This window comes from Simochromis diagramma, unplaced genomic scaffold (assembly GCF_900408965.1).
Source record: "Simochromis diagramma unplaced genomic scaffold, fSimDia1.1 OVJJ01000106.1, whole genome shotgun sequence".
Classification (NCBI taxonomy): domain Eukaryota; kingdom Metazoa; phylum Chordata; class Actinopteri; order Cichliformes; family Cichlidae; genus Simochromis; species Simochromis diagramma.
In genome coordinates, this window is record NW_024387121.1 from 592,067 (window position 1) to 614,920 (window position 22,854).

Below are 22,854 nucleotides of genomic sequence, written 5' to 3' on the forward strand. Positions count from 1 at the left end.
GTGTGTGTGTGTGACTGTGGTTGTTTCAAAAGTAATTCAGGAATAGTCGGATTGAGATAACTTTTCCTAAAGGTGACGCTGTATGTGTGCACGTGTCTGTGTGCACGTGTCTGTGTGTACATGCATGTGTGTGTACATGCACGCGTGTGCGTGTGTGCGTGTGCATAGTGAGCTTATTCAACCAACAGCGATAGGCAGCATTGTAGTTGTCACAGCAACAAAAATCCCATCTCCCAACCTCACAGACTCTCCTTCATTCCCCGTCATCTCATTCTGTCCTTGCATGTATGCAGAGTGTCTGTGTGTGTTTGTGTGTGTGTGTGTGTGTGTGTGTGTGTGTGTGCATTTGTGTGTGTCTGTGTGTGTCCTTACAAACCTCCTCTGAGAATTCAGTGTGCTGAGTTAACAGAGAGGAAAGAGACAAGGAAAGATGGGAAGTGTGTGCGAGAGCGCGGCAGAGGAAACAGAAATAAATTGCAGTGCTGACCTATATTCTCGAATCCCGCAACCAGACGGTTCAGCGGCACAGATGTTCCCCCCATCCCCGTGTTCCTGAAACCCTCTGCTGTGAAATCCAGCCACAACTCACCGATCGCATGGACGGCAGCAGCTCTGAGTCCCACGTACGCCGTGCATCAGCGGGTGGTGTTTTTATTTGTTTGTGTGCGCTGCTGCAAGCATGTGTGGGAGGATCTGTGCTGATTTATTTTAGTGTTTAAAGGAGCACTTCACAGATTTTCATATCCATGTGTCAGAGTATGGACGCCGTTATACACTTGTCAATAATCTGCATCTTTTCATCCCTCCAAATCCTGAACGTGATGATGCAAGCACCGGCCCGAGCAGCAGCGTCTAATCTCACTGTCTACCAGACTCAACCTGCACTCTCCTTTTTTGTGTTATTGCATATTTTTATGTATTTTGTGTTATTATAGAAACACTCCCTTTTGCCTCGTAGAATCTAAACCCATTACAGAAAATCATATTTCCAACTTTTTCAGTTTGCTTTTGTTTCTTTATTTTTTCTTTCTTATTCATTTATGTTGTGTCTATGTGTGCTTTTGTGCCACTTTCACCATCCAGGGTGTCTTTGTGTGTCTCTTTATGGTTGCTTTTTGTCTCTTTGTGGTCATTTTGGGACTCTCTGTTGTCGTTACCAGTACATGTGTGATTATTTTGTCTTTTCTTGGTCATTTCTCGCATCTTATGTTAAAGAACCATTTAACCCAAACCGCACTTCTTTGTAAATTTAGTAAAAATAAAAACACAAAGCGCTCAAACTGTTGTCTGTATCCTTGTAAATCTGTTTCATCATACTTCGGTTTCCTTGCTTCCTCGTTTCATTGTTTTTTCAGCTCATTTGCCTTTTAAAACAATATAGGAGTTGTTACATAACCATTTGTGTTCTTTAATATATGAGTTTAGTCAGAGAAACTGAATTTCTTTCTCTTATGTAAGAAAAACAACAATAAGTTAACTTTGCCACAGTTGTAAGGGGAGAAATAAGACTTGCTGCATGTTACATACCTGGATATTAATCTTAACTATTACTCCGACAGAGTGGCCTCTGAACAGAATCGGCTGGTTTTTGGCTGACTGACTGTGAGTGGTTCATTAGCTGTCGCCTTCATAACTGTAACTGCTGCACCGCACACAGCAACAGGATTGTTCCACTCAGTAAACTATGTGGAAAAAAAATGCTTGGGCACCGACACTTTACACCTACAGGAGCTCCTCGTTCATGCAAATCCAGCCCATGATGCTCCAAGATCAAAACGATGTGCTGATGTTATTGTCAGAGGAGGTTTGGAGGTCTTTAAACTCAGCACTCAGCGTCAACACTCTGTGGGTCCTGAATGGTTTCCCTTTGGAATAATAGCAACTCACAGTTGATCGTGGAATATCTAAGAGGGAAAGATTTGCCCCAATACTTTTGCCCATATAGAGCAGCTGTGCAAGCACAGCATATTAATCTGAGAAATAATATTTCTTCTGTGGAACAAAGTGACATATTTGAAGGCTGTGATTCTCACACGGTGGCTGATAATTAGCTAGTGTGTCGTCTGTCTCCTCTCCTCATACCTCTGCCAATCAGAATCATCCTGTTTTAACCAACAAAACAACTGCAGGGCTGGTTTGTTGGTTGGCAGGTGACCACACTGAGAGGACAAGTGAAAGAATTACCTGGCATAGTTAAGAAGTCCAATCATGGATCTGTTGCTTACATGTTGGAGCAGATAACACAATACCACAAAAACATAAAGTTCTGCATGTACCTGTTATCTACTGCTGCATACAGACTAAAGAAATACCATAATTTCACTCACAAAAGCTGACGCTCGTGTGTGGACTGTTCCACACAGCAACACCAGAATATTTCAGATCATTTCATTAAAATGCTCCAAAAGGCCCCAACTGTACAAACAAAGCAGTTTGTGACTCACGGAGGATGAAGGGATGAAGCAGACAGCCACCTGTGTCTGACACGTGTCTGTAAGAAGCTCCACCCCCAACACCCCCCCACACAGAGGTGGGAAACATGTAAGATAAAGAGAGACATGCTGTCATTCAGTTTTTATTTACAAATACTCAATTAGTCTGTGTTTTATTATAGGCACGAAATAAAAATTCCCTTCAAGAAAAACTACACAACTCATGTTTGCTCTCATTTGTATTTCTTAGAGTGAAAACTCAAATCAGCCAAAATCAGATTTGGCAGATCGGACTGTAGGAAGTGCTTCTGTGCTGTTGCCACGCCTATTTTTTCAATACCCTTCCTATTAGTCTAAGCTGAGAGCGGGTCTTGGAACGAACGGTTGTGTGCATGTTTCTGCTTATCACATTTAAATGAAAAAGCACCTCTCCATGAAGGCAACAGCTTCGCTTATGTGCCTGTAATCTAAGAACAATAGCACGCAGACATCCACTCATGAGATGAGTGCAGGGAGGGGGGCTGGGCAGAGGGGTCAGAGGAAATGATGGGGTTGCTGAGTAATTGCTTTGTATTTCAGATGGGTGAGTGAACTCTGAGGCAGGAGATTACATGCAGCGTCGTGAAAAGAGTCATCCTCTAGCCTGGTTTAGGCCAGCTGAGAGAGACATTGAGAGTGTGTGTGTGTGTGTGTGTGTGTGTGTGTGTGTGTGTGTGTGTGTGTGTGTGTGTGTGTGTGTGTGAGAGAGAGAGAGAGAGAGAAAAGCTTTGTTTTCCTGTGTGTTTGTGTCTATTATGAGTGTGTGTAACAGTGCAATAGCATTTTTGCAGTATGTGTGCTTGTGGAAGTGTGAAATTGTGTTTTGTCTCTGCCCATGGATTTCTACACTCACTGATTTGGGTACGAGTTTACAAACCTTTATTTCATACTTAATAACTCTGCATGTGAACAGCACAGATCTATTGTTAATGGTCAACAATAACAGGGAATATAATCCTGTCAGGACCAATATAGTATGAATGTACATTACTGAAGTTCTGTTTGTAAGTGTGGCGCATGTTCAAAGAGCTAAAAGATCAGAGAAGAGGTGCCTAAGACCCTCTCAGAGAACAAAACAGGCATCAGTGACAACAAACTCGGCATCTGTTGAATCCGAAACAGCTTAACTAGCACAAAACAAAGGAGGTGAGGTGGAGGTGGGTTGCAAAGCAGCAGAGGCACTAGAAACTGTATGCAGGCTGAAGCAGTTTAGATACTAAACCCAGTATGAGATTTGCGAGTAGAATTTCTTTAAAGTTGGGCTACTAAGAGGCCTGTACGCTCCAGGTGTGCGTTTTAGCATAAACTATATGATTGCAATGTCTTATTCTTCTGTCCTGCCATTTTTACGCTGGCTGCTCTTCCTGACGCAACCTCAAACTGACTTGTGTCTCCTCTAAGGATCAAACTCTGCAGCTTTCACTTGTTACTATACATCAAATAATTCTAATTTTAAATCATCAAAATTACTTTTACATTTTCACGTTATTTGCTTAGCTAGCTAGCATTAGATAATCAAATGTGTTCCATATAAAGATGGGGACGTCCCGGGCAATGAATATATTAGTAAAGGTTTTACACAGCAGACCACCAGACACAATTTGTGCAAAATATTTTTTACTCACCTATTCTTAATGGAGCTGTTAAAACCAAAAACATAATTTTACAGGACAAATTTTCAGATTTTTTTTTTTTTTTGATCAAGCTCCATATGACCAATCAGATCGCTCCATTTGGCAACAAGGGCAGAAGTAGCTCAAAACACACACTGGTAGTGAATTTTCAAACGATATAGAAATAGTAAAATAACACTGTTCTGCCTCAGACACACAGATGTGGTCCCAACTCTGTCAACACGAGCTCAAACTGCCCCACTGACATCCTGAAATATGTAAGAAATGCTCCCTGCTGCTGCCTTCTCTGGAGAATTGGATGAACCCAGAATCTTCATTTCATTCCTTTCTTGTGTAGAAAAATCGGGACCAGCTCATCATCGCTTCACATTAACTCAATTTTTTGGGATGTTTTTTAAAACGACACATTTTTTTTACAAAAAAGCAAACCATTTGGTTTGTTTATATGTTACACGACAAATTTACATCCAAAAAATTTGGATGCCGATATAAAAGTCTTATTGAGCTCAGCACTCCAGTAATTCAAATCACTTAAAAGTATTCTTCAAATAAGCAGCCAGCTCATCACTTCTGCTCTTCCCTGTAAGAAATGGGCAAATGAGCCCCTCTGTGGTCTTGGGACATTTGTGAAGCATCTGCAAAGGCCTCTGATTGTACTGAGTTTGTTCCATTGTTTTCTGCCCTGTTCTGTTCAAGCAGGCGATGTAATCAAGCGTTAGAAATGCTTTTCCACTTGCCATTTACCGCTGGGGAATTCGCAGTCAGAGCCGGCAGGGATTAAACTTGCTGGTCAGAAAAAAAGTACAAATGGTGTATTGATTAAGCACTGATGCTGTATTGAAAGGCTATGCCGATAAAGAGGCAGGAGGGTAGAGGGGAGGCCTGTTGGTCTAAGGATGACTGTGACTCTGACTGATGGATACAATAATAAAAGGCTCGCCAAAGCGCTAGGCTGTACTGTGAAGTCAGATGTGTTACTTCACTGAGAGATTTGCAAATTTTCTTGTACACCTGTGCCTGACCAAACTTCAAATAAAGTCTTTGAATTTGCTTTAGGTGGAGACGGTTCTAACCTATCTATGTCAGTCGAGTAGATAAAGACCACCAACATCCTAACAGGGCCACTGAGCCAGAGCCTCATTATCCATTTTCTTCTGCTTATCCAGTTAAGGGATGGGGGTCTAGTTAATTAATTGTATGACTAATTAATTACTGTTATTATTAAAAGATGTTAAGAAATGTTATAACTATCCCCACGCTCCTCCACAAACATCCATCAGTATCAATATTTATAATAGCTGACAAATTCTAATTTAAAAAGTAAGGATTTCATCCGTGCTCTGAGTGTTGGCGTCGCACGGCTTGTCCACCAGAGGGCACTCTACTTTTTCCTGCTAGCAACAAGAACAACAACCGGAAGCTTTTTATCAGTAGCCTACCTTTTCTGCTCTTAGCTAAATATTAGTAGGCTATATTTTTCTAACTGCATTCTAAATTTTTTTGCACTACACCTAATTCAAGTTCAAAATTCTCCACCAATTTCAGATTCAATATCGGCGTTTGTGGATGTCATAACTTGGGTTTTAGTTGTGCTACCGCTATAGTACACAGATGAGAGCAGCATGAGTGTAAAAATGGGGACTGAATAGTTAAACTGTCTTTATTCGTCACAACATTTCCTGCGCTCTCTCTCTGCTGTCCTTCAGTTACATCACGCTGACATCTCACAACAATGAACAGATTTATTCTTTTCTGTCCGTTTCCTTTAATGATTCATTCAGTCTGGTGTGCCTCTCTTCTGGCCTCGCCATTCTGTCACATCTGTCTGTTTTTTTGACATATTAATTACAGACACTCCAGCATTAAAGGAAGGTCTCCAAGTTCAAACCCTTTTCAAACTGTTCGGCCTTTCATGCTTCTCACTGGCAGCAGATGTGGAACGTTGGAAGTAATGAAAGCAATTAAGAACTGAGGAAACCCTTTTACATACAAGACCAAAGCGAAGCAGAAAAAAACACAAGTGTTATGAAACAAGACTGGTTTCTGTTACTTAACTTTTGCAGGCCACATTTTTATGTCCATACAAAACCGTTTCTGCCTTGGATACGTCGGAGTGAACACAAAATGCATTTTTCCCCAACTTACTTACTTAAATATTAATATTCAAATTGTATCCGTGCTAACTTATGCAACACTTTGCACTTTTCACATGAAAAAAAAAAAAATTATTATCCATTGTTGAACTTTAAATTATTGTAACTGTATTGTACATGCATACATGGCTTAGCATCTTCCTAAAATCCAACCTTAATCAGACTATAAAACATCAAAAAGGTGATCTGTGACATGTTTGAATAACCTAAAATCCAACCCCACAAATATTGATTGAGAAAAGCCGATATTATAAGCACTTTTGAGCTATTTTTAAATATATGAAGCCATTAAACAGCTATCAAAATCTGCTTTGAAGTTTGCAAGATCACTTCTTCTTTAAACATGAAACACTTCATCACGCCGCTTGTTACTGAATATCCAAATACCCGCTGCAGACACAACACAGCAGTTCCTCGCTGTGGGGTCCGACTCGCACAGATGCCCGTTGCCATGTGTTCTGTCAGCAGAGGGCTAGTGAGATGAAGCTGCTGCAAAAACATGAATGAACGTTGTAAAAATCCCCAAATCCAGACTCAAGCAGAAGCCACGTGATGCGGCTCAGCGTGTGGCCTGTTTGACCTCCACCTGCTGGGGACCGAACATGGATGCGAGGATGAAGCAACCTAACGCGATCTTGAGGCAAGACATGAGGCGAGGTCATATTAAAATGCAATTGCAAAGCTCGTACTGGACTGTGTCATGATAAACATTAGCCTGGATCTCTTAGCATCTGAATAGCTCAGCGCACACACACACACACACACACACTTTTGCGTTATCACTGGCCTTTACTTGAATTTCAAAGACACAATCTGTTCTCCCTTGTGATGATGATTTTGAGGCTGGCGTTGCTCTCCCCCTGCGCTCGCTCTCTACCGTGTTCACAAACACACACCGACCTCCCAAGGGCAAAGGAATGGAGGCACGTGTGGCCTGTCTGATTAACAGACATTTTCCACAGCAGATGTGTTTTCATCGAAGGATAAAACAAGGATTTGTGTATGTAGACGTATAGATACTGTTGGACCCTGTTGTGGAAGGTTTTCATGAAATAAAGCCTGCAGACGTGCGGTGAGTGGTAGCTAACGTTCTTTAATCAAAACACACAAAGAACAGACAACCAAGCTTGTGGAGAGCCTACATGACCGCGGGGCAGGTCAGCAGAGTCTCCCTGAGTCTAACATGGCTCTCAGTTAAATACCTTCTTCAGGAACAAAAGGCAGTACACAGCTGTTTCACACCTTAAGGTTCACACTCCCTTGCTACCTCCCAGAGTCCTCGAAGAGACAAAAGACTCTTCCTGTGGAGCTGTCTGCTTCCCCCAACTTCCTTACTGGACCCCCACCATTTGTCTTACTGTGTGAGTGTGAGACATGTTAAAATCCAGTGGCACCAAGACATCATACAATAAAATAATGTGATTAATACATAAGTAAAAGAAATTCCTATACAATCCTTAGAAGGACAAAGTGAGGATTGCTACTTCAGTCCCAGGTTGATACCAAAGGTAGTAGAGGTCGCGCACAGACATGTTTGTCCTTGTAATAAAAAAGGTGACTTATCTAAGTAGCTAAAAGGACCGAAAGGACATCCCAGCACTGTCGTTGGCTATTTTGTAAAATAATGATGACATCTGCATCTCTGGACATTTGTACAAGGAGCCCAAACTTCAAATGAGCTTCCAAATGTGGTAAAGCAGAGCCCTCATATAAAAAGAGGCAAGTGATTCAAGGAATCTATGGAAGGATTCTTATATTTACATCTGTATTAACCATTAATCCTGTTGCACTGGCACAGGGGGCACCGTAGTGTCTTCAAACGTTCTCTTGTACTTCAGCAACATCCATACAGCAAATCTGACAGCAGATTCATAAAGAGCAACAAACAAATCATAAACTGTCTGTTTTAAAAAGATGGTCAGTCCGTTCTGGCGAACTCGATCGAGCTTTTCCAAGTCGCACCTGTGGCTCTTATGTTTTCGTCTCAGACTCCTAAACAGACCTGATTTGCAGAAGATATTCCTTCAAAGCCCATTTTATTATTGCATCTGTGTAATGCTACAGTTAAGCTTCATAATAAAAAAAATTTAAGTAATCCATTTTACCAAGAAATGTGGCATTTTCATGGTCCACAAAAGCCACAAATGAGCATTCATTTGAAGTGTGAGTATTTTTATCTGCTCTGGTATTTAAGAGTTTCCCTGTTTTTTTGGAAATTTTCTTTTTTTCTAAATCATCGCTGAAGGATCATAAAGTGTGTTTGAAGAAGAACATGTACATGAGCTGATGCTGCACAGAGTTCAACATAACTTGGTGATTTTGTAATGGAGCAAATCAGTCTAACGAGATCAGCCGACAGTCTGCTCTTTGTCTTTAACCCAAACCTGTTAACACCATGAACACCATGAAAACTATATATATATATATATATATATATTTCTGCTGCTCCTGCACTGCGTTATTTTTACTTTAAAAATTACTCTTTTGTCCATATTTGTCCACAAAATCAAAACAAAGTAACTCATGTTCTGTCAGAACTGCTACTTTTCACCTGCATCACAATCTTTTTAATTCAGCTTTATTTATATAGCAGAAAATCACAACAACAGAGTTTGTGAGGTTGATGTCAGTGTGAGAGGAAACTTAGCAAAGCTAACAATGACGTGAAATTTGAGAAAATTGACACAACTAGTTCATTTTAATAACGACTAACTAGAGCTGGGCGATAGAACGATAACGATATGTATCGCGATATAACTTTTTCTCGATAGAAAAATTAAGCTATCGCGATAGACCTCGCCGCTCTTGTCCTCTTAAATAAAAAAAAATTTAAAAAAAAAGAACAGCCAATCCAAATTAAGTAGCGCAGAGCCGAACCAATCACAGCCGCAGCGTCACGTCACGTGACTTGTTACGTACAGCACAAGTGCCAAGCCGCACATGTGTATTTGTTTGGGAAGCAGCCAGCCACCGTACCGCCCGGGTAACGGAGGAAATGAGTGTGCCGACTAGAAAAATCAACCGAGCGTGACCGAAGGTACCGAAGAGAAACAGATGATGGTTTCCAATGCCGGAGAGATTGTCGAACGGAAGAGCCATAGAAGTTCCGTAGTGTGAAGGTATTTCGGCTATTTCAAGTCTGACAAAAAACAGAGTAGCGTGCACTGTAAATTGTGCCAAAAGCAAATCTGGAAATACAATAAACCGGTGCATGCGCTACGTCCACACGTACCCGGGTATTTTTGAAAACGCAGATTTTTCTATGCGTTTGCACCTTTCGTCCACACGTAAACGGCGTTTTTGGTCACTGAAAACGAAGATTTTTACAAACTCCGGCCAGGGTGGATATTTTTGAAAACTCAGTTTTTGCATTTACGTGTGGACTAGAAAAACGGAGAAAACGCAGCGTCAAAGGTGTGCGCATTTTTTGACGTCACACTGTGCGCCACGTTATTGTTTCGGTGAAATGAATTTCTACAATACTGTTACTGTTAATTCTACTCTCTGCAGTGTTTAAATGCTTACATATACACACAGTTACTGTCCGTCCACACATACGACTCGGTTCTGCTTCTATGCCCCAGCTTTGTTTACTTTTTCCCACCGAGGCTTCTAGACTTCTGATTGGCCAACATTTCTGCACGGTTAGGAATCTAGCGCCACCTGCTGCTTTGGCATGTTCATAGCAGCGTTTTCCTTCATTTCTGCCTTTATGTGTGGACGGGATTATTTTTTAAAACGAAAACGGAAAATCTCCGTTTTCAAAAATACCCGTGTACGTGTGGACGTAGCCTCAATCTCTGACTGGAAGCGCTAATTCGTCATTCGGCTTTTGTCAGACTAAAGTAACTGTTAAAACAGTTTGAAAAGCTAAGCTATACAACAAGGAGAGATTGAGAATTTCCTTTTAGTTCTCAGTTTATTTGATATTGACAAAAGTTAGTCAGTTTTGTCTGTTCTTCTGTAAAACAAACTAAGATTTATTTTTAGAATTAATATTTTGTTTCTAAGTGGAATTGACAATTTAGTAGTCTGTTTCGTTTGTTCTATTTTGAAACGTAAACGCTTTAGCGGCTGCCTTTTGTGTAGTTTGCAATATTTGCCTTTATTTATCTGAAAAAGTCTCATGTTCCTTAAGTACATCTACCCTGTTGAACTTATTATGGGAAATAAATATTTAAATAAAAACAAGCTGCTGATTATTTCACATTTTACTTGTGAGCAACGGCACATTTAAATCTTACAAATATAGTTATTTGGCGTATATCGTGATAGATATCGTTATTGCCTGAAATGAAAAAAACATATCGTGATATGAAAAAATCTTATATCGCCCAGCTCTACGACTAACTCGATTTAGCGATAGCGCCACAAATAAGTAAAAACCTGTGTCCAAACACAAGGACGGGATGGGCGCAGCTTTTTACTTATAAAAACTAGTTCGGGGTAATCGTAGCTTGGATCCATGTGCTTCCCAGACTGTATGTAATACTGTAGAAGCAGCTCTAAACATTTAGAGTGACAGCCTGCAGGAAAAACCCAAAGTTCTACACCGCGCTCACAGCTGGGAGCTGCCCCCTGGGGGAGCTGCAGACTTGTTCTGATAACACTTTAAATTAGCATTCCCAGCAGCAATCATTGCAGTCATGTCAATAAATAAATAGTGTATACCATAAACTTTATATTTAAATATTTTCCTTCCTAAATTTGAGCTGTAAAACAGATACATATACATGAGCAATATGGTGAGCTGATAAAACATGTTTTCCCATCACTATGTTGTAACTGCGCCTCCCTGACAGCAGTTTTTAAATACACACAGAGGCTTGTCAAAATTCAGTTGTATCCGTCTTTTGCCTAGAATACAACAGAAGAAGGACGGGCAGAGCGTTTATCGTGACAGAGAGGATGTTGGGATTGGGTGAGATGGAGGCAGATGAGCCCAAAGGTGCAGAAAAATGAAGACTACAGACACAGCAAACACCGGCCACTAAGAAAAAACACATATTCCACTCCCCAACCAGTTGCCAAGTGGTTGCTGCAAAGAGCGTGCTGCACCGCTGCAAGCAATGCATTTGAAAAGGCGGAACTTTTATTTTCAAAAGCAAACTTCTCAGTTTCTGCTTTCACACTTTTAAGAGATTTCAACCTGCTTGACATGTTGTCATTTTCCATACTGACTCCTGCCAACTGCAGCAATCTGCAGGCAGCCTTGTACACCTCTTTAGTACCAAATTAATGGCAGCAACCTCCAGCCACGCACCAACCAGTCACAGCCATTTTTCCCTAAAGACCAGTGGCTGCGTGTGAGGCCTTTGATTACAGACAGCAAGGTGAGACGCACTGCTTTGAACATTAAGATTTAATTGTGATGTTTTTGTCACCCTGCTGTTTTCAAAGAAAGAGAATCTGCTAGATGGGGTCGACCTCAGGTAATTAGAGTAATAAATCCTTTACGCTGTCTGATTTCAAGGGCAGTTCTTTTGATTGCTGGAATGGTTCAAGGCTTTTGGTAATAAATGTGCAGAGAAAGGAAGAAAACAAATCATACTGTGCAAAATAATGTTATGTAGTTACACTACTAGGACTATAGTATTATGTAGCATGATGCTACGTGCTAACAGCTTAATTGAACTTTAGGATGTGGTCTGATGAGAGTCCTGATCAGAACGACAGTGTAACGGTTTCCGAGCTGCGTGATTACATAAAGCATCTGTGCACGACGGGAATAAACACAAATTCCCACCTGACAAAAAAGTTCCTGCTAAGCTTTGAAAACAAGTTGTGACCAAAGATTTTCAGGTCAATGAATAAATGAGAATAAAAGCTAAAAAAGCAGGCGACAGTGATCTTTTGATCTTGTCTATTAAATACAGACAGTTTCACGTATGGTTTTGGCTGACGGTGAAAAGCTCAGTGACGCTGATCATTTTGAACCGGGATGGACTTTTTCTGACAGATTACGGGTGTTTTCTTGCCGGGGCCCTTTGCGGTGGCACCCCACTGTGCGCTCGCAGTGGAAATAAATGAGGGTCCTGGATTTTCTGTCACAGCTCTATTGTGGTTCTAAAAGCAGCCAAGAAAAACACCCAGAATAAAACCCAGCCGAGAAAAGTTATAAACCAAAAGCCGTGCTAAAGCGTAGACAGATGAAAAATGGCAAAACTCGCAACAAGAGCAACCAGTTTTTTTATTACAGCATTAAAACGGTGACATTTTGGTCAGAGCTGCCTTCCTCACATGCTATAGACCATACATTGTAAGCTTATCTTCCTTCATGCTTGACTGCACACAAATCCCAAAGCTGCCAACAGACTGACGCAAACTTCTTCCACAGACACAATGACTACTGTCAGTCGTGTCCTCCTGGAAAAACAGTAACTTCTTTTTTTCAAATTCCTGCTTGCCTTAATTTTTTTTATCCCTGTGATATTCCATTAGCTTCACCATTTTAGCCCAAAAGAACCAGTTCAGACCACACCCATATGAAACCACCACAGCAGTAGAAGGGGTTCCCACGTGTGTTTCTCCAATCACCAGAACAAAAATGTACTTTATCACATATACGACAAATCTGACGTTATCTTTGCAGCTATAGTAAGAATTTTATAGAATTTCATTGATGTTTCTGAGAGTTTTTGTTACATATAGCTGAAATATGGCATGATCATACTGTTTATAAGGCCACTCCTGCAAATCAGAATCCCAGAGGAAATTATGTGGTAGTTCCAAGACAGTAAGAACAGTAACTAACTAAACTGCATTAAATAATACCACAAATTACAAAGTTACCAAATATAGCAAAAGAGCTCTAATAGATACAAATAGCTCTAATTATAAATATATAGTATATGACACAAATGAAATATATGAGGTGCCACTTTTATACTGGACTTTGCTATTTTTTTTTCGAGGATCTGCAAATAGTAAGTTGTGTGCAAAAAATGCACCTCTTTGCAGTCATTTTTTCTCTTGATAGGTGTTTCATGATCACTTTGTCTCTTTGTCGATGTTCCATAGAAGCCTGATTGCCCAAAAGCTCCTGAGGCTTTAGGACTGATGTGGAGCACATATTAAATTTGATTCCATCTGGTCATTTTTCTCTGTAGAGTTTTTAGCCTCTCCTTTGGCCGTTTTACACCTCTTTGTAATCGTACATCCACAATCTTTTTCAATTTTTTTTGATGCTATATGCTTCTTTTTATGGTTGTTTTGCATCTCTTTAATATTATTTTGTGTGTCTTTGTAACAGTTGTCCATCTCTTTGTAGCTAGTTTGCAACCTTCATGTCACTTTTTCTGCCGTTTTGTAGTTGGAGCTGTTTTATGACTCGGATAATTTTGCATGTTTCTGCAGCTCTTGGCATCTACCCTGCATCTCTTCAGAGTCACGTTACATTGTGTTATGGAAGTTTGGGATCTGTCTGTAGCTGTCATGCATCTCTTTTTAAATACTCTCCATCTCTCTATCACGATTTCTGCCTTCTCTATGAGCATTTTGTATGTTCGAAGCTTTTTTACATCTCTTTATGGCATTTTTGCATCTCTTTATATTTATTGTCCATATCTTTGTAACTGTTTCTACTTTCTGTATTGATGCTTTGCATCTCTATTTTGAGGTTATTTGTAGCTGTGGGCGTTTTATTTTTCTGTGCATTCGTTTTGTGTCTCTTTGCATATCTTTATGGTTATTTTGCATCTCATTATGGACATCTTATTTCTCTCTGTAGCTATTATGCACAGTCTCTTTATTGACGTTTTGTATTTTTGCATAACTTTATGTTTATGGATGTTTTGTTTCTCCTTTCTCCAGTGATTTTGCATCTCTTTATGGACACTTTGGATCTCTTTGTGGTTTTTTGTGGCGTACTAATGGACCTATGTTCCCCTTAGCCTTGTGCACAGCAGGCCCTTCAGTAATCCTTCCATTCTTTATTGTAATGGTGAAGGTACTGGTGTGAGTCATAAGCTTAACTTGGTGAACTCTACAGAAACCCAATAGATCTGCTGAAAATCAAAGATTGTTCAGCCGTGACCATGCTTCTGCTTCCTGTCTGTTTAATATTTACATATTTGTGCTCATTTCTCCAGTTTTACATTCCGATCCTCCAACCTGGTTATCTGTTCACACTGATAGTGATAGAGTCACCAGACAATGTAGGCCAGGTGCAAACAACATATATACTGACATCCAACTTGTTATTCTCTTTCCATGAGCCGGTCAGAGCGCTGATAATGAGAGCCTGGGGACCAGGCTGAGGCTGCTTTGTGTAATGGAGAGAAGACAGTGTTTATAAGGTTCCTCAATTACTTATTAAATATTTGAATACACAAAGTTATACTACATCCAAAGATGGATATGTGGCGTTGTTTCTGGTGGGTACGGTTGGCTCACTAAACCCCCAGACGTTTGCACTTGTATTTAAAAAAGATGACTCAGTTTGTGCAGTTCATACTACTAATCAACTGAAATCGCATTTGTTATATATGGTCATAAACCATGTATAACCAATGTGATTTGGTCATAAACTCAAATGAGTTTGACATGGCAGGTCTACACAGATTATAATGTTACATGACCAGCTGTAAAATAATAATGATGATGACAATAAATTGTGTTTTAACACCACTGAAAGCGGTGAAATTGGCATTTCTAAGTGCAAATGACCCTCTAAGATTTCAGAAGGATCAGATTTATGTGCCAGCTGATTCTCTTTTCGTCTCTGAAGTGCTGCTGTTCCTTCTAAGCGCCACAGGAAAAAGCCAAACTGATATTCACTGTGAGTGTGAGGAGGCGCCCGACATCAGACCTACATATACCTGTGAGTGTGCAGCTGTGTTCAGGCGCACACAGACATATTGTGCAGGGTGGTAAGCCGATGATGAGCATGAACAGCCCTCTCAGCCCTTCCTCCCCCCCATCCTCCCTCCCTCTCTCCCCTATAATCGCTGGGCTAATTGACCCAGCCAGATTTGGCAACAGGCTTATTAGAGTCATTTCACACAACAAGCAATGACCTACGCAGACGGCGCAGCGGTGACTATGTTCTCCCCAAAACATCCGCACACAGAAATGAGCTTTAAACACATTTCATCACCAATGATGAAACATCGACATCTCCAGCTTCTTGCAGAAAAAATTCATCCAGTGCCCCAGATTTTTTTTTTCCTACAGCCAGCGGAGAGAACGTGAAGCACAACATGTTTTCCATACAGGGCAGTCTTATTTTTCTCAGACAAAAGCCTCCTTTCTGCTTGTTTCTGAGTGCGTCCTCGGGCTTAACTTCCCCGTGATTGCGGTGAAATTTATGGGCACCGCATTGGTGTCGTTCAGCAGCCTACCTGCAGGTAAACAAGGTAGGTGTCTGGCAGTAGGAGCAGGTGTCCGTGGGAATGTGTTCGTGCTTTTTTGTGTAATGATTAATCCGTCAGCCGTCCCCCGAATATCTGCTGGTTAACAGTGTGTGTGTGTGTGTGTGTGTGTGTGTGTGTGTGTGTGTGTGTGTGTGTGTGTGTGTAGCCTGCAGACCTTACCGCTGTGCGCGCTGAACCAGCGGGGTGCGATGTGCAGGGGCAAGGTGTCAGCCAGCGACCCCCGGGACCCCAGATACAGCACCCCGTCCGTGTGGTGCCCTCCGCCCCCAGTGTCCTGGTAGCCGGTCCCGTGAGGGGCCGCGGTAGTGCCCCCTGACCCCCCTCCGGCTCGATCCGAGTCCGTTCCTCTTGGGGTGTAGAAGCCGAAGGGCACGGCGGGACTGTGTTCGATGCCCATCCCAGCCACGGAGCTCACCGAGCGGCTCCGCAGGCCCATGGTGCCGCTCGGCCGGTAGTGACCAAAGTGGGCCGAGGGTGGCACCGCGCTGTCATCCGTAGAGACACCGGGAAAAGCACCCCGGGGCCGCCCCGCCGTGCTCTGCTTTCCCCCCATCCAAAGCGGGGAGAGGAGTGGGTGGGGGTTCTGGGTGGGTACAGGAGGGGGCTCGGCTCGATCCGCAGAGGGCAGGCTGTGCCCCCCTCCCCTCGCTCCTGTCTGTCTGTCGGCCTGCCTGCCTGCCTATCCGTCCGTGTGTGTCGGCAGGCTCGTCAGCTCTGACTCTCCGCAGACGCAACAGCCCGTTTCCCTGCTGAGCGGAACATGAGCCAGCCCTGACGTCTGGATTCACCTCACCCGCACACACCACCGGGAGGAACGAGCGGAGAGCGTTTGACTGACGCCGAAATCCGCGCTCCGCGAACAGATGCGCGCGCTGCGCTGCTGCCCTGCTGTCCCGGCTGGTTAACGCGGCTGTCTCATCGCAGGCGGCCGGCCCGGATCACAGCAGCGCCGCAGTGTTCCCTCCGCTGCTCTGCCCTCATCTGATCTCAGACATCGTGACAACTGTTGCTGTCTGTCTGACCGCCAGCAAAACGACGGTCTGTCTCTGACACACACACGCGCGCACACACACAAATAAATGACGTCGTCCGTCCGGTCTGGTGGGCTCGCTTTTTTTTTCCCACCCCCCGGAGATCGGGGTCACAGTGAAGCCGCTCCCCTGCGCTCAGATCGGCGCTCCGCTCCTCTCCGCTCCGCCTCAGCCGCTGCTGCTGCTGCTGGCCAGACAATGGACGCGCTTAGTGCGCAGGCTCGGATCATAAATACAGACAGTATGGGAGACAGATGCACGCCGTTTCTAATTCCCCGACATGGGATTGGCCTGTTTTTCTTTCTTTTTTTTCACATGTTGGATTATGGGGCATTTTAGGACAGGACAGGTGTGACGGCGGTGGAGGGGGAACGCACCAGGTAGCCGAAAGAAAAAGCAAACAAACAAAGGAAACAAAAGAACTGACATAAAAATACACAAAGACAGAATAATTTTAAACTGCTCTGACAGATCGCTCGTTAGTTATCGTCCAGTATCTGTCCTGTCACAGATATATCGGCTCTAGCTATGAAGTTTCTACATTATCAGACAGTCACTTTATGGTTATCGTGGTATCGTGCTGGATTTTGGACGAATTGAGGAATAACTATATGAGAAATTAAAAAATGTCACGAAACAGTCTGAAAATGATTTGAAAATCCAGTCAAGTCTTTAAGTTCTGATGATTTTCATGGTGGGCTGACCTCCAGAATAAAGTCCGTACAGCAGCATTAATATGTTTAATTCCACTGACATCCTTTCAGTTCACCTTTGCAAGGTAAAAGATGCAGCAGGATGTGGACCGAACCACTTTGAGGTTTATGAAGGGGAGTCCTTGTTTGTTAAAACTTTGAACTCTATTGTTTTTACAACTCCAGAGCTGTATATCATATTTTTGTGTTCACCATTATAAAACTATGGTTTACAGTGATGCACTGAGGAGGAAAGCACTGTATATAAACAGTCACAGGTCTTAAAGAGTCTGGATTAAAACATTCTGGGAATATATCTGAAGAGTTGGTGAATCCCCTCTCAGATTAAATTCTTAATTAAAACATTAATTAACCCCTTTTCTTCTGCATCGTCGATGCTCCTCTGCTGCTGCCCCACAAGGTCAGGCCTTAAGTCTTTAGTCCTGCAGACTGATGTCATTACCAGGCTATTCACAGATTTTGCCACCATCCTGTATGCTAAGTTATTGGGATCACTGGTGACCATGTTTGGTTTGGGATTAGGCCTGCTCCGTTTAATCCTGCATGTGTGTGTCTGTGTGTGTAATTAGGCTGGTTATATTCTCCTTGGCTCTTTGTTCTTCCACAGTAAAACAAAGTCAGACTCGTGCAGCCTTATTGGGTTTACTACCCAATAAGGTAAACTATTGTTGAGTACTTACAGTACAGTAGGTGTTAATCTATCCGCTATAATGACAGCAAGCCTATAAATGGATCCCTCTCTGCTCCACAGGCATGTAAACACACACACACAAAGCCAGACACACACAATCAGCTCCAGCTGATTTAAAGCACTGTTGCAAAATAGTGGAATAAGGGATAAAAACAAAAATACAGGCTTAAAGTAAAAAATCTCTGAAATGACGGGCAAAGGTCAAAATACAGGCCACATTATTAAATCAGGCTAATGAATACATTGTTGAAGAAACAGTGGTAATGTACAGCTCCATGGTTAGCTACTATTAATAAATAATTATCTAAAGGCACCAAGTTATGATGACATATTGTTACTGTTCTAGATAGACTACAATAGCCCTTTATTGTCATTGTACATGTACAACACAAACTGTGAGGGCTCCACATGAACTCACAATAATTAAAAAAAAACTGGGTAGAAGGAGTTGGGGGTAATATTTCGAGAAAAATGTTTTTTAGGGCTTAAAGTCATACATTTATAATAAAACACTGAGAAATCTTAGAGGAAGATTAAAAACCTGAATATTCTATAAGATTACAAAGGCTGCTGTCCAGACCCTGCAAATTCAAGGAATATGGGAACCAGAACAACATACAGAAATAATAAATATAAATGTAAAATTTATTTTCTTCCAAAGAAAATAAAGATTTTTATTTATTTATTTTATTAATTTCAGAATAGCCCCACGTCTCATCCCATTACAGCTGCTGTGATAGGCTCTAAGGCAGTACTAAGAAGTAATAAATAAGCAAATATGGATTCAATTAGTCAGTTAGACATGAAATATTTAATTCACTTGTAGTTTTGATTTTCAGTATTAATGCTCATAAAGGTAATGGATGAACGCTTAAAACAGTTATGATGACAGCATTCAAAATGTAAAAACAGTTAAGTAAATGTAAAGTATATAATAACAAAGCAAAAAATAACAACATGGGTTTTTGGATAATGAGCCATGTTAGATAAATATAAAACACTGAAACATGAGCAGTGTGTTGGTGATTATACTAATATGACAGGTCTGGATAAAAGGCCCAAAATGAGTAGAAATCACTGGTGTAGAGGTTTAACATGAGATCTTAGTAACACTGATAACAGACAGCAGCACACGCAGAATGTAAAATGAATAAAAGAAACAAGGTTTGCTACACAGTCTCCACACAGGAAGTACAAATTAGAAGAGGAAAAACTGCTTTTTGACACAGAGGATAAGAAATCAACTTGTTAGTAAAACTAAAATGCTTCCCTTGCTTCTCTCTCTCTCTCTCACACACACACACACACACACACACCACTGCACCAGTATAATAAAAAAAAAAATCAAGCTCACAAAAACACAGTGTAAGCAGGTTCTCAGCCAGTTTTCTTTTTAATAGTTCCAGCGAATCCATAACCAAGAAAATTTTAGTGCCACCTTTTAACAAGTTGCCCATATACATTTAATACATTTATAAAGGAAACGTGACTTCTAACTTTATTTAATGTTAACAAATTTGACATGTTTGGTCTGCAGCTGTGAAGAATCTGAGTCAAAAATCTGTTTATTAAAGTATAACTAAACCATAACTCTCAATGAGTGGATTACCAAAAATACCCTAATGAAGTAAAGGATTCATTAACACCCTTAATAACATTCTCAACATATCATCATTAGTTAGTTTAGTCATAAAAGGCCACTTAACAGAGGTGGTGAAATCTGGATTACCAGCCCATTTGTGCTATATTTGTATATTTTTTTTAGGTAAAAGGGGGAGAAAATAGCGTTTTTCTTTTGCATGTGTGGATTTTTTCCAAACCCACATGAAATATAACTTTAGAATGTATATTGCACTTATTTATTTTCTTCTTTTGTCTTTTTAAATGAATGCATGGTCTCTTTGTGATCATTTTGTGGTTGTTATTAATTATAAGTTTCAATGCATCTTTTTTGCATCAAGGATTTCACTGAAAACAAATATGACTTATTAGAAAGGCTGCAGGAAATAGTCACTGAACTGTAGACTGCTTAAACAGCTATGCAAATCAATAAGAATAAAATAAACAGAACTCAGAGTGAGCTATAACAAAGTCACACAGTGTTTTTATTTAAAAGGAGATTTGATTGTAGCTCAGTGGCTGTGCGAGTGTGCTAGTGCTCTTCACGTCTTTCTTAATGTTCAGTTAGTGGCTGCAAGCTGGGAAAACAATAGTTACAAAGCTGCCGAGGCAGAAATGAGCATTATATTTTGATCTTCTGGCTGACACGCTGCAGGTTTGTCTCTCAAGGATGCACCACTGACACCGTGTGGTGGTGTAGAGCGTTGCTTCATCACAGACAGAAGGAAGAAATCCAGGTACAAAGAAGCCTGAAGGTTCATTTGGCTCTGATAATTTTCTTGTTTAATGGTTTGTGACATAAAACGCAGTGAATCCAAATGATGGCAATTTAAATTACTTGAAGTTTGCTCGCTTCCTTGAAAGCTGCCTCCATTCCGGTTAGCGGACAGTGAAATGAATTTAACATGCTGAAAGGCTAACATGTTTACTGTTCTCACTTTTATGTAGCTTCTTAACAATATCCAACTTTGTAGAGCTCAAATGCAGCACTCCAAATTATTAGAAGTTACTGTACTTTTGTCATTAATGACCTCCTGACAACCTATATCAGGGAGGTCAAAGATAAGGCCTGGGGCCTAGAATCAGGTCGTCAAAGATGGATCTGTCCCACTGTATAGCTTTGAAAAATGTGAAAGAGGGCAAAGATTTTGGACTTTTAAATATATCTTAACAGGTTTTTCAGCTTTTCCTGCTGATGCAGACCTCACCCATGGACATTCATCCTACATTACATTCTGTGAGTTAACAAAAACTTTCAGTTTTATAATCACAGGATAGTCTGGCCAATTAGCCGTGGAACTTTTTCTGTAATTTTCTGTAACTCGTGTCGTAGTTGATCCCCAAACCGTCGCGCTGACAGATCTCTTCATTTACTAGCAGCTTTTCTTTATGTAGGTCATCATGGTCAAGGATTTCACTGAAACCATTGCATACTGTGATTTATTTAAAGTATACAACATATAGTCGCTGAATTCTAGATACTCTTTAAACAGCTATGCAAATCAATAGAATAATGGAGCCCTGTGTCAAAATGCTCACCTGCAGTTAGGTAAAGTGTTTACAAAAGCAAAAGCATAATAAACTGTAGTGTCTAGTTTCAATGAAATGTACTCAGCAGGCAATAAACAGGTTCAACAGCACTTGGAGTGATTCCACATATTAGACATTAATTTTAATGACACAAAAAGAAAGGATCTGTGGAAGATAATCTTTACATAATGCTGGTCTGCAACAACAGACCAGGTCTTCCTTAAAAACTCAAACTTGGAGTTAGCAAAAAGGATTTTATTAACACTCATCATTTTCCAAGAGTCAGGTTTTCTGGTGCATGTAGGAACATTCGTGAGAAATCCCACAAAACACGTTTAGCTTTCTTGATTTAACTGAATTTGCAAATCACTGCTTCAATGATTTCATATGTTTGCTTGTGCTCCTTTAACAGAAGTGCGTCCACAAACTTCACTCAGATGGACATGCTGCTCATGGCTCTTCTCGCTGCAGGATTTTCCCAGGATTCATCAGGTTGTTTGGGTCGAGGGCGTCCTTGAGACTCTGCATGACCTGGATGCCCACAGGCCCCATCTCCTCGCACAGCAGCGCCCTTTTTCCTAAACCCACTCCATGCTCCCCTGTACACGTACCATCCATGGCTAAGGCTCGCCTGCAAGAAGCAAATACATTTTTTAGGAGCAAAAAGTTTGAAAGTTTTCTGAAACCTTTACAAATGTTTCAAAATGTTTCACTTTCTATCCACAAACATTCATACGAAAGTAATCGCTGTGAGCCAGAAGCTCAGGCTTCAGGCTGTTTTTTCTTGGCTCTATATGACGCAATACAGAGTGTATATTTTTAATATGCCCAATTCATGGTCCACAGCACAGAAGCCCCACCCACCTGCTGTTGGAAAAGGGGCAGCCAATCAGAAGAAAGATGGCTTAAAAGGAGAAGGACGGGAGTTAGAGTTGTTTCGTGCATTGGAGTCTCCGCTGCCTTCGCTCAGGTCTAATTCAGGTGAGCTGTGGCTTTCTTCCATCTAATCCTCTATGCCATTACCCTCTGTGGTCTGAGCCTGACCCTGGCATAGCTGGTGGTGTTTAAAGTCTTTGAAAACAGATTTTGAGAAGATTGTATTGGTACATAGCTAAACCCCTCCATCTATAGAAAGACAGCCCACAAGTCTTTGCAAGTCCCAAGACTTAAACGTTTGGCCCTCTGGAATCAATATTAACCGAGAGAGATGGGAGAGAGCGCGATTCCAACGGGGAGGAATTTGTTTGAAGATAAGCAAGCGGAGTAAGGAGGATTACGGCGAGTGTGGGGAGGATTAGGGTGAAGAGAAACGTGTTGAAGAGAGACTGACAATGAAGGTAATAACAAGGAAAGTTGCTAAAATGGAGCAGTGAGGCCAGGCTGCCTGACAGGTACATGAGGCATACGCGCTCAACCAATAAGACTTAAAAAAATGGAGATTACTGTTAGTAAGAACATCTGGTATTCAGTAACAGTGTGTGTCTGTCTGATGGGATCTGAAGGAAGTATAAATAAAACATTACAGCAGCTGTCAGGTGGTTCGAGGCTCCTGTCTATGTCTTTTGCTAGTACAATAAATGTTTTTAATGGTAACTTTAGTGTTATCATGTAGCTGATTACTACTGTATGCGATAATA

The 22,854-nt window shown here is 41.3% G+C and overlaps 2 protein-coding genes across 2 annotated transcripts in view; both read right to left on the bottom strand.

Annotated features, from left to right (window-relative positions):
- znrf1 (zinc and ring finger 1) overlaps positions 1-16,848 on the bottom strand; it is a 66,252-nt gene extending 49,404 nt beyond the window's left edge. The window contains exon 1 of the mRNA XM_040046921.1: positions 15,792-16,848. Within this exon, the coding sequence (XP_039902855.1) occupies positions 15,792-16,185 (394 nt within the window). The 5' untranslated portion in view covers positions 16,186-16,848. The remainder of the gene's footprint in view (positions 1-15,791) is intronic.
- Positions 16,849-21,111: 4,263 nt separating this feature from the next.
- Positions 21,112-22,854, bottom strand: part of ldhd (lactate dehydrogenase D) — a 42,873-nt gene continuing 41,130 nt past the window's right edge. Inside the window, exon 11 of the mRNA XM_040046918.1 lies at positions 21,112-21,848. Coding sequence (XP_039902852.1) covers positions 21,668-21,848 — 181 coding nt within the window. The 3' untranslated portion in view covers positions 21,112-21,667. The remainder of the gene's footprint in view (positions 21,849-22,854) is intronic.